This window comes from Thamnophis sirtalis, unplaced genomic scaffold (genome assembly GCF_051295495.1).
Source record: "Thamnophis sirtalis isolate CommonGarterSnake01/CBP01778 unplaced genomic scaffold, rThaSir2_p1.2 scaffold_3, whole genome shotgun sequence".
NCBI classification, from domain to species: domain Eukaryota; kingdom Metazoa; phylum Chordata; class Lepidosauria; order Squamata; family Natricidae; genus Thamnophis; species Thamnophis sirtalis.
This window is the reverse complement of record NW_028261383.1, coordinates 141060981-141073597: the sequence shown is the minus strand read 5'-3', so window position 1 is coordinate 141073597 and position 12617 is coordinate 141060981. Positions and strand designations below refer to the sequence as shown.

The following is a 12617-nucleotide window of genomic DNA, read 5'->3' as shown; positions in this document are numbered from 1 at the left end:
GCAATACACTGATCCTGGCTTAATAATGTGCACAAAAAATATTTATGCCGTTAAAAAAAATATTGGAGGCAAATTTATTAATACTGCATGCCAAATTCAAGTAGGTAATTTTGTATGAATCCAGCTTTTGTTTCTGCAACTTAAAGGAACAATAACTACAAAAGGTTTTAACTACAAGACAAAGGAAGCTTTGAAAAAACATTATCCCAAATCCAAGCATTTGTCCCACTGCCATTCAATAATTACTAAAAAGGAAGAAAATAACATCATAGGATATCAGTAATGCTGCTAATACATTAATCCCACAGTTGTTGGAAGAAACAACATCTGGTTTCTACCCTGGGCTAGGGTTTCATAAACTGTTTTTCTCTCAGAAGCCCTTCCCACTTTTTAAAAATTATAGAGAACAGCCCAAGAGATTATGTTTGTATGGGTTATATTGTATTTATCAATATTTACATTAAATGGACACACTTGCTGTCTCTATTGCTTCTCACAAGTGTTTTGATGGGATTTTAATACTGTATATTTTACAACATAGGCTAGCACATAATTAATGACAATTTTGATTCTGATAATGTTAGAAAGAAAACTGCTTCTTGCACTCCATGTTCCACCCTTGCCTTTGAAAGAAAGATTTGCACACACTATTAATGGTTCCCTCCTGCCCAACACTAGTATCTCACCTCTCACTCTCTGTGCTGGTAACACAGTGTCCAAGCACACAAACCATATCTTTCATCCCCTGCTCTCTGTCCATGCTGATAAGTCCAAATGCAGGCCTGCACACAATGCTTGCCAGACTCCTGCTTTTTGGGCTGTTGGCAACTTGACACACATAACTGTTTGTGCAGAGCATCATGGTCCCTCCCAGTTCCCTGAAGACGCACCATGAAACCTATGCATTCTGAAGCCCTCCCTTCCCCTTTGAATCTAAAGCACTGCACACTTTAATATTAACAACCAATTGGTAACCTTGAATAAAAATGAGTTCAAAGGTGACCAATAACCATCAGAATTAGGGCAACCATCTGTGTCACTAGTCACCTTCAAATTGAAGCCCAGGAAAATATAGTAAACGACACACTTAGGCATATGGGATGGGGAGGTCCTAAATATGCTGCTTTGTGGAAATGAACATAAGGTGAAAAGAGCTAACTCTACTTTTTGCCTGTGGATGCAAAACAATAAATCAAAATATTATGTCATGTCTCCCAGCACGATTAAGAATGATGATTTTACCTGCACTTCAATTTGCAGATCTTTGTCCAAAAGTGCTCTTTTCTTCAGTATTTCAGCTTTCAGCTGTTCCTTATGTTTGAAGAGCAGAGCAGAGAGTTTTGAAGCATTCTGTTTACTGCGCTTTTGTTCCACACTCTCTTCCCGTTTTCGTTTCTTAGCTGCCTGCTTTTCTTCTTTATCTATTTTATCCAGAATATATTTCATGACTTGGTTGCATACGATCATTCTGGTGAAGAAATACGAAGGATGTAATTAAATAGTAATAATTGGGGGAGTGTCAACTAAATTTTATGCACCATAATAATACCCTAAACTGCATAATTCTCAACTGGGAATAATAGTCTTTTTACTCAAGTGCTTTTGAGCATACCCGCAGCACATCATTACCTGCTGATCTTTACATCCTACAATATTAAGAAGGTAAAGAAGTATTTTTATTGCTGGATCAAGTCAATGGTTAGGTCCATTGCACCTGATAACACACATTTTATTACAGACTGTGTGGATGACCAAGTCAGAAGCATCAACTAGCAAGTTTGGTCTAGTTCTTGTAAACTAATTACATTTTTTTGAAGAAGCAGAGAATGGGAAAAGGAAACATCAGATGTATGTAGTATTCCTTATTCATCAGTGGTTGCCTTACCAGTTAGATAACTGATCGTTCTCCCTTAGTTTTATATTTTCATATTGTATAGTTGCTGACTTTTGCTGCTCCTGCTCTTCCTACCTCAGCAAATATCAATTTAATTGCAATTCAATTCACAGTTATTACTCCACCATCTTAACGCAAAGAAGCCATAGACTGGAGCAAAGTAAGCCTAATATCCAAGCCTGGACCAAACATGCAAATGTGATTTAACTACTGCAACAAACACCCATTTTGTAATAACCTCTTCTGGCATTCTGGGAAATGTAGTTCAAAGGCAGCTGGAGTTGGAAAGAACAAGCTTCTTCCTTGGGATATGGTTGTCAATCTTTCTATTAATATGATTACAGAAGACCTACCGTATTTTTCGGATTATAAGATGCACTGGAGACTAAGACACACCAAGATTTTGAAGAGGTAAATTAAAAAAAAAAAGTTTTTGCCTTCCCCGGCCTCTACAGGCCTCCCAAGCCCTCTGCACGCTCCATCCTGAAATACGGCTAAAAAGGAACTCCTGCTTGACCAAGAGAACTCCCACCTGTCACAGGGCAAATGTCCTCGACCACATGGACCCAGAAGGCTCAGCCTCGAGAAAAGGCAGGTTGTTAAAGGCAGGTTCCCTAAATTGCTGACGCAGAATGATTTCCACTGGGGATTGTGATGTGATTGCAAAGCCCGGGGGAGGGGGGGCAGGCTGGGGGGCGCCGCCAGCGTGGTGGCGTGCAGAAGAGCTTGCTACACTATGCTGTGGGATTTCCAAAACTCTGGATGGGCTCGATCTTCCTAAAGGGTAAGGCGTTTATCAATCTCAAATCCGCTTTTCTCTACCCCTTCCATGGCAGAGCAGGACTAAACATATCTCCCCATGCTTTATTTTCCCCCCTTCCTTTTGATCGGCAGTAACGTGGAGCCGCTTCACCCAAGGAGTGGCAGTTGCCTTGCTTCTTCTCTTCAGCGAGAAAGACGTGTGCGGGCTGCTGAACGGCTGCCGCCGCCACGCTCAACTAGGAACAGCCCATTGGGCAAGGAGGGGTAGAGATCCCTTCCATTTGGATTAATGGTTCCTTACAGTGGCGCCTCAGTGGCAAAAGAGAAGCCCAAAGAAAACAACCCATCAAGGCTGCCCCCTTGAACAACCAGGCTTCCTTAGTCTCAGGGCAAAGGTAGGTGCCAGGCTGCAGGGAGACTCCCGAGCTGGTGGTCCCGCATTCTGAAGTTTCCTTTCCATCGCACAGTTCTTCCACTAGCCAAGATCCCAACGATGCCAATAGCTTTTTCCAGAGAGAAAGTGGAGATTTGGCTTCATGAGAAAAACCTTCGTGGGGAGCAGATCAGTGCTCTTCCCTTCCTCCCCCCTCCAAAAATCTACCCAGATCTGTCATGCAGCAAAGAGATAGCTGGGCTGCAGCTCAGGACGCTGGCAGGAACTGTGTGTGGATCATCTCTCAAAAGAAATGGGATGCGCAGGGCGGGGTGGCTACATCTGGTGTATAATACGCACCAACATTTCCACCCTCTTTTAGGGGGGGGGGGAAAGATGTGTCTTATACTCCGAAAAATAAGGTAGTTATTTTTCAGGAAGAAGCAGTCACACAGCCTCTGCCCATCATAGGGATGGCTCATGGAAGTTTGCAAATAGACAAGATTACCTCATCCCAGGTGAGAATATAGGAAGTTGCTATTGGCAGGTCGACCACAAGAGCAATACTTAGGTAGCATAAGGAGCTGTCAGTCCTTAGCCTGTCCCATCAGCCTTGGTGCCCAGGAGCCTCTGACAGGAAGGAGACTTAGATATGACTTACATATTTTTCAGAATATAAAACGCACCCCCTCCCCAAAAGAGGCTGAAAATTTGGGTGCGTCTTATACTCCTAATGTATTTTTCTAAGCCCTAATGAGGCGCTAATGACTGCTGTGCTTTGCCTGCATTTCTCATTGCTTCTCTCTCCGAGGGTCAGCTGAGCTTTGGAAGCTGTTTTTTATCCCCAACCAGGGGATAAAAAGAATGTGCGCTCAAAACTAGTAAAGTTATGTGCTGAAGCTGACCAGACTAAGGACGCTAGCCAGATGAATACCTGGTAGGTAGAATTCCCCCCCCCCATTTTTCTCCCCCAAAACTAAGGTGCATCTTATACTCCCAAAAATACAGTTCATTTACACAGCTGCTAAGCTGGGTCGCAGTGATGACCCTGCACACCTATCCAGATAGTCCAAATGTGGTATTTGTTGTGCTATTTTTTACATCTTACGTGCTTCTATATCTGTGCATTCTTATGTTAGCAATCTCACAATCATGTGGCTGGTTTTGGGAGTCATGACAGATAATAAGTAGAACTCATGATGCTTAATTTTGGGTAACACACCTGCCCTACAGAATAGAATTCTGACATTGGGAGACACAGAAAAACATTTCTCCTTTTCATTTATCTCCTAAAAATATAGGCTTAGATCTCTAAACCCATATGATGACACATTTAATGGAAAAGGATGAGAAGGAAATGTTACTATTCCCTCTGGCAGTGGCTTGCACTCTAGAAATGTCTACAAATAATAGGGAGGAATGTCTGCAATATGAAGGGTATCGAGCAAGAGTCAGTCAGTCAGTCATATAGAGCTGGAGGGAAAAATAAACGCAAATAATAACCACATTGTTCTTCTTTTAGGAAATGTTTCTCCTGGACCAGAAGAGCCCCTTCCATTTCCATTTAGTGTATGAGAACTGAGGATTCCACTTACTGTGGGAACTGGTGTTGTACTATCACATATTGCAGTGCAGTAGGAAACACTGGAAGACCTATACAATTAATACCTGGTTAATTACAATTTGCCTTACCGTTGATTCTCTTCACGCTCAGCAGGAGTTAATGTCTTTTTCTGTTTTAAGTGCTCTATGACAGCATTGTGTTTCATTACCACCTTGAAGACAGGGGGGAAGAAATTCAATATGTGAAATCTTCAGAGAGCAAGAAATAACTCTTACAACTTATAAGTAACATAAGTAAAATAAGTATAAGTAAAATCTAAGCACCAAAGAGATTAAACTGAAGGTGGCCTTTAACTGCCACCTTAATTGCCATTGCAATTTGGACAAAAGGTATTCACTTGTCCTCCTCTGAAGCAAAACTGAAGAGTTCCCCAAAGGAGGAAGAAACAGGAGAAATGGAAATACCAGCTGCAGAGAAAACACAGGGAAAAGAGGACCAGGGCTGGGAGTATAATACCCCTCACATATACATATCCTCGCTTGGGAAGTGAAATAATAATAATAATAATAATAATAATAATAATAATAATAATAATAATAATAAAATCTATCAAAGAAAGGAATCTAAAAGACAAGAAATGAGAAGACTTTTGTAAGGAACATTACCTTAAAAGGGGGGGGGGGAATCAGTCTAGCATTACATTTAGGAGAAACATTGGATCTAGGGCCTAGTCCACCATCATGTTTAATGTTTCAGATCTCTCAATATTTACCTTCCTCCAAAATAAATACCTTCCTCCAAAATAAATACTTTCCAATAAAATAATCAGAAATCGACCATGCCCTTTGGGATAATTATTTTTAAAATTTCAGTTCCTTATTAGATTCTTATCATATCCCTTTCCTTCCATAGATTTTTCAAGTTTCAAGAATATCCAAAACAAAAAGAAGAAAAAACAGAAAGGGGTTCAGAAGCGAGGTAACATTGATGTCCTAGAGCTCGGGATGAGATGGGAGAATAATTTCTCCCACAGAAGACTACAGACTGGGGCATCCAACGTTGGCAACTTTAAGACTTATGGATTTCAATTCCCAGAATTCCATGCTGGCTGGGAAATTCTGGCAACTGAAGTCCATAAATCTTAAAGTTGTCAATGTTGGACACCCCTGCCATAGACATTTGATGGACTGCTCCCTGCTTCCTGGAGCAAAGGTGGGAAACAACCTATGCAAGGACACTTCCTTCTGCAGTAGGAAAAGTTAGATCATTTATGTGATATATTTTGTACCTGAAAATATTTTAGATATTTGGCAACAGCCTTATCATACATAGCATTCTTTTTCTCAAAATATATCCTTAATATTCTACAGTTGAAGAAAGTACAAAAGATGACTCTTACTGCAATCTGAAAGTGCAAATTTCTAAACACAGATGAATTCTGAGCAGTCTTGGTTAATTGAAACTTTTTTTTTCAATTCTGCTGTAAATTTCTTTCTATTGCTTTTATTAGTCAATATTTTGGAAAAGTTATGTTAAAGAGATTTAGATCAAACATCTCTTGTTTTGACAAGGAGAAAATAAAAAGTACATCACCAAGAATTTAAGCCTCAAAAGCTCAATGATTTCTCCTTATCATACTTAAGATGTAGCTAAATTTAGAATAACCTCTCTCCAAAAGAATAATTAAACAAACGAACAAAAAAAAAAATCTCATTCATTTCATTTATAACATTCTCAGCCAAACTAAGCTAATTCTCCCATTTTAAAAAGTTAATTCCAGGGGAGAAGGAAGGATTCACTTTGATTCTAGTAAATGTAGCGATATGCCAACTGAGAAATAAAGTTTTGTTTTCCCTTTAAAACACTTTTACCTGTTTTTGGATAATATCACTCTGATTAGAAGCCTGAAGGGAGTGTTCCCGTTTTATTTCAATATGCTGCTGTTTTTTCTTCTGCTGTTGCTCTCTGAGCTGCTGTACCCTCTGCAGTTGCTCTTGGACACTGGCTTGAACAGTTACTACATTCTGGATCTGGTGGGTTTGCACCGCGCTGGCCTGCTGAATCTGAATTGGTAACTGGAGTTTAATCTGCTGAGGCAGGCCACTCTGCTGAGCTTGAATCTGGGCCACCATATGGGACGGGAGCTGGGAAAATACTTGGACTTGCTGCTGAAGCTGTGGCACAGTAATGACCTTGGTCTGGGGAGGCTGAATCTGCAGCTGAGGGCGTGGAGGCGGTCCCATGACTTGGTTGACAGTTGAAGCAGGGGACAGAGTTGGGACCTGGGATGGCTGGGTCTGGATCTGCACAGATGGATGTGGTTGGATCTGAACCTGCTGTGGGGCCACCGTCTGTACCTGAGTTGGCTGGATCGGCTGTCCTTTGGGTGGGGTCTGCAGATGCAAAACTGGCTGGGCTTGGTTCTGTACTGGAGCTAAAGGTGGCCCTTGGGCAAGGCTCGGGGATGGGGGCTGAGCCACGGCTGGAGTTATGGTGGATTGTGTTCTGGGTGGCTGTGCTTCAGAGGTGACTGCTGGACTTGGAAGTGAAGGTGGAACCTGAGCTTCAGAGGAGGGGTGGGTTTCAACTGGACCTGGCGCCTGCCCGGTCTGGGTCTGTGCAGGCATCACAGTCTGAGCTGAACTGCTTGGAGGCTGAGCTGAGAGTGGAGGAGGGGCAGGCTTGGGCTCTGCAGGTGGAAGCGCTGGCATAGGCTGTGTTTGGGTCTGTGCAAGAGATGTTTGCTTCTGTTCTCCTGCAGCTGGGGAGATAAAAGCAAGACTCATATTCACAGCTGCAAAGAACAGCTCCGCTGCCCTAAAAACATTCATTACACAATACCCAGTGATCTGAAGCTCACGTTTGGTTTTTTTTTTAAAAAAAATTAGTTTGATAAAAACCTCCCAAATAAGCAGCGATTCTGGGTTGTGTACTATTAAAATCCCTAAAAACAGAGAAAATAACATGACATAAAGTCACAGTGGAAACAAAGTACAAAAACCCAAAGGACACCACACACCAAATGGCACACCACCAATCTATGCCAGAAGAAACAGAAGAAGCCAAGTGTCTAAAGATTAAACAGGGACCACGAGAGAGAAAGTGTCCTTTTTAGGTTTCATCAAATGACCTTAGAGAGGACATGAAACATGCTACTCTGTTGAACTTTACGGGACAGTCAAAAATAGTGAGAGAGAGGCAGGCAGACTCCCAGATAATAAAACCCTAGGGCCTAGGCTATGAATGACATTATAGCTGATAACCAACACTTTAAATTGCATCCAGGAGTGCAATTTAACTAGCACAGTTTGCAAGGGTATTAGTTAGGTGTATCAAAGTGTGCCGATAGCTGCTTGCACCACTGCGTTGTGGATCAGTTACAGATTGCAAGTGGTCTTCAAGGACAGCATCATGCAAAGCAGTGGTCATGAGATAGGATTTTCAGTCCAGCTACCTATCAAGAATCAACAAGCGGAAACCATCAGCACCAGAAGAGCCGAATAGTCACAGCCACTTGGTCTTGTCAGAATTGAGCCTGAGCCTGTTCCTCCCCTTCCAGACCTGAACAGTCTCTAGATCAATGATGGCTAAGCTTTTCTGGACTGAGTGCCTGTCCCGCATGCACGCAAGCCCTTCACAGATGCGCGGCAGAGACACAAAGATCAGCTGGCGGGCAGGAGGTGCACGTGCATGCTCCATATAGATTCACCCACATATTACCCCTCAACCCACCCCCAGGAAGCTTTATCCAGCCACGAGGGACATGGATCTAACAAACAAGTGGCCAGATCAACAATCATAAGGTTCCTGTCATGTTAATAAACAGGAGAGGGGAGATCACTGAATCCTAAGGCAGCCCACAAATCAGGGGCCCTGGGTCAGACCTTTCCAGAGCTATTATCATCAATTGGAGAAAGGAAGAAAACCATGAACTCTTCCTGCATCATGTACAGCCTGGTCCTAGTTTCTCACCTTAATTCTCTCTCGGATAATATTATCTGCCCTATGTCAGTTGTCCTTCCCAGTCTCTATTTTTTGTCCTCTAAAGACCCTGGAAAATCTTTAGCAACTTTATCAACCTCTTTCAGATCATTCATCACAGCCATCTCCCCTGCTGCTTCTCAGTAGGTTCAGGGTGGCCAGGTTCTCACAAAGTTCTCACATGCTTATTAGCAGTCTACAGAGCTCAGCTGCAAAATTAGGTGAATCCAACCAAGCTTCTGCCATTCCAGTTCTCACCAGCACACCACGAGCCATCTGTCTGTTAAAGAGACCAGTCTGCTTCATCTGCAAGCCTTCATCTCACACAATACCTCCCATTCAGCTGTGCTACACTCTTTTGGTAGGCCCTCAAAACTATTACTGCTATGAGCTGAGACTCCAACTCTTGAACCCAGGTGGAAATGCACTGAATGAAGATCGCATACACAAAGGCCCATTCTGCTTCCACTAGAAAGTGGTCAAATCATTTCTCCCACTCCTCCACAGGGCAACGTCCCATTCTTCTTCCACTCATATCTGAAACCTTCACTCCCCTAACCAGAGTGCAATCTAGCACTGCAACCCAAAGTCCACCCAAGGGCTCCCAAAACAAAAATAGCAACAGCAGCAAAAGCGAATTATACTTCTGCCCAACAGTTATCCAACTTTCTCCCAATCATCACCTTGGGGGGATGGGGAAAAAAAAACCTAAACATTTTAAAGCTTGTATCAAAATGCTGATTTTCCTTTTTTGGGGTGTGAGCGTTACGCATAAAAAGTATACCTGATATTGAGGTGGAAACTGTCGTAGAAGTGGTGCTGGCTGCTGTAGCTACAGTAGATAATGGGGTGAACAGAAAGCGCTGAATGGTACCATTTGGCATAGCGGCTTGCATCAGTTGCTGACCTGGACCTGGGATTACCGTCACACCTTGTGGAATCAACTGCAACTGCCCAGTTGTCTGACCCTGACCCTGAATTACTACGGTTAATCCCTGACTGCCACCCTAAGTGGGAGACAAGACAAAAAACACAAAGCAAAAGTTATTAATGTCAATAAAAGAGCCAAGGCTGCTTTATGTTCTGAATTGCAACCCCATAAGAGTTAATATGGACATTGCAATCTGCACTGTCTATAATATAGATGATTTCTAAAAGAAGAAAATTTCCTACCAATAAGTCATAGCATAAACCCGTCAAAATTTAAAACCGAAAGGAGAAACGTTGATGTCATGATGTGAATCTCTTTAACATCTCACAACTTGGGTTTCAAGCACCCAAATACTATGAAGAAATGCATACAGTATGCAAAAAGCAGAGAATTAAAACTAAAGAAAATGAAAAATATCTCTAAAAAGAGGATAACATTTATAAGCCTCCTGTAGTTTAACTTTGTAATAAAATTTACCACTTGAAAAGAGTCTTTTTTCTGAATAGAAGCTTCATTCAAAACAGCAGGGCAACAATAATTCCCCAAACCCCATTTTGCAGCTTCCGGAGATTCTGAAACGGTGCGGCTGAAATTCAGTGGTGTACCACTGAACGCTAAGTTCTCTCTGCCTGAACCACTCCCTGATAAAGCTATCTTTTTTTGGTGTGCTGATTGAGATCTTTTGCTCATTATAGGAGTCCCCTTCTCCCAAATCATGACTGCTTACCTGTCCTTGTGTGAGTTGTGTGAGTTGCGCCATGGTAAGCTTCACCTGTCCCTGTTGAGGCCGAGGAGGATGTGGTGGAGTGGCTTGTGGCTGCAGATGCTGTGAAGGTATTCCTGCAGTTGTTGACACCTTTTGGCTGGCAGAAACTGTAGCAGGACTAGACACGGCTGTTGACACAGGCTGACCTCTGATGATCTGGGTGACCACTTGTTGTGTTTGGCCTGTATTAACATATCACAGGATTTTACAATCCTTTGGCCAGTGACTCTTATTAAAAAATTAACCCACCCAATCATTTTAAAAACTGCATATTTCTTCTTCAATAGTAAGATCCATTAACCAGAAAAATCAACAGTACACTGTTTAACAAAATCAGAGTTGGTTCCTTCAAAGGGCTGAAAATAGTTTATATTGTCACACAGTTAATAATATTTTGATGAATTATTTTTTTTACATACTGAATGCAATTGTTTATAGTACAGAATGTACAGAAATATTCAATTTATTCTGACGCTCCGAGGGGACCTAGGAATTGTGTATCTCAACCAGACCTTCCAATGCTGCAAGGCAATTTTTTTTTAAACCGTAGAGACTTTTAATAACCTTTTGTGATTGATGTCAACTATTCAAAAAAGAACAAAGATTGTACTAGCATGAGTTCTTTGCCTAAGCATTAGTTTTGATCTCATTTGATTCAAATGGGAAAAAGGAACTAAACAAAATGAACAAAATGCAAGCGGCATTTCTCCGCTATTTAACTTTTAGGTCTGGTAAGAGTGATTGAATCTAAAGCTCTTAAGTATTATCAATTATTTAAATACAAATTCTTCAACCTGGACACGTTTGAATAAGTGTGAATGATACAGAAGAAAATTCAAAATGGAGAAACAAACCACAACCTCCACACACTGGAAATTATTTTTAAAAATAACCTACTGGTTGGAATAACACCTTGCTGTACTACTACAGGTGTTCGGATGATGGTCTTTCCTAGAGCTGACTGCTGAAGAGGTGTTCTTATGACCGTCATTCCAGGCCGAAGAGGTGTCCCAGGCATTATCTGTACAAGTTACAAACAAACAACTTTTTCTTATCCTGCAAAGCTAAAAGTAACGTGTGTGTGTGTGTGTGTGTACACAAAAGAAAGCTATGAAAATAAAATACTCTTCACGGAAGCCACAAGAAAGCTTTTTAAAAATCAAACTGCATTTTTTTCTATTTAAGCCTGTCTTCTTTTGTTCATACCCTAACACTTTTTTTTTACATATAGCTTTATTCAACAGCAACAGTAACTGCAGCATCTCTCCCCAAACTGACAGCCAGTTTATGATTTAAAAAAATGCAAATGACTTATTCTCAGACATTTCATATCTGAGTAAAGCAATTTATCCCAGATATCTTGACAGAGTAATATCTGAATCATATGTTACCAGAACTACCAATCAGTATTGCCCCTGGTCAACTGAAGTAACCAAAAAGACAGGATCTCAATGTATTACAGTACTCATTAAAAGATAAAAACTGAAATCATCCCAAAGTCACTCAAACAGGTCCTGTATTATCCTAATAGAAGAAAGAGTGAAACTTACTTGTGAAGCACTTGTTGTACAAACAGTTCCTGTATTATTTGGCCTAATAGTTACAGTTGCTGTCCTTGGCTGGAATGAAGTAAATGTTTGTTGGTTTGCTCCAGTAGTTGATGGAATGATGCCCAACACTTTTTGCTGCACCTGAACTACGCCTATTGGGAGAGCAATGCATTTATTAATTGAAAAGCGCTGCCAAGTCACAAGATAACACACATATTGTTTAAAATGTTACTCTGATGGGCTTTTTTTAAAAAAAGATTCCAACTTTTTAAAAAATCACACCACAAATGACAAGGATTAGATTTGTGAATTAAATAACATTTTGGCTGAACAAGTCTATCCTGCATTCGTAATGTTTAATACAGCGAATAAGGTAAAGGTAAAAGTTCCCCTTGGACATATGTGCTACTCATTCCCGACTCTAGGGGGTGGTGCTCATCTCTTCCTAAGAACAATTACCCATCCTACCAATAGGGTGGGCACACTCCTAGTCTCTTCCCTTAAGCATTGCACTTTGTGGGATCGGAAAGTGTGCCTTTTTATAACCCCTGCCCTATGAATTGCCTTCCCCTTGAAGTTCAGCAGGCCTCTACCTCCTTCTCCTAGCGTTCCAAAAAGCATTAAAGACCTGTTCTTAACATCAAGTGCTAAGACAGGGTGAGGTGGATGAGACAATTTAACCGAGGGACTGTATTTTGAAAGTTCAGCTTTAGTACCAGGTTTTTAAAATTTATAGTATTAGAAATATGTGTATTACGTTGTTTTATTATTGATGTTGTTTTAATTGTGATGAGGA

At 41.3% G+C, this 12617-nt stretch overlaps 1 protein-coding gene across 10 annotated transcripts in view; it reads right to left on the bottom strand.

The window, feature by feature from the left end:
• BPTF (bromodomain PHD finger transcription factor) overlaps positions 1 to 12617 on the bottom strand; it is a 95157-nt gene that overhangs the window by 14026 nt on the left and 68514 nt on the right. For all 10 annotated transcript variants that reach the window (XM_087710238.1, XM_087710237.1, XM_087710243.1 and 7 more), the window contains 7 exons: positions 11822 to 11973; positions 11169 to 11292; positions 10233 to 10453; positions 9359 to 9581; positions 6465 to 7354; positions 4722 to 4804; positions 1243 to 1468 (listed from right to left, as the gene is read on the bottom strand). In XM_087710238.1, coding sequence (XP_087566364.1) covers positions 1243 to 1468; positions 4722 to 4804; positions 6465 to 7354; positions 9359 to 9581; positions 10233 to 10453; positions 11169 to 11292; positions 11822 to 11973 — 1919 coding nt within the window. The remainder of the gene's footprint in view (positions 1 to 1242; positions 1469 to 4721; positions 4805 to 6464; positions 7355 to 9358; positions 9582 to 10232; positions 10454 to 11168; positions 11293 to 11821; positions 11974 to 12617) is intronic.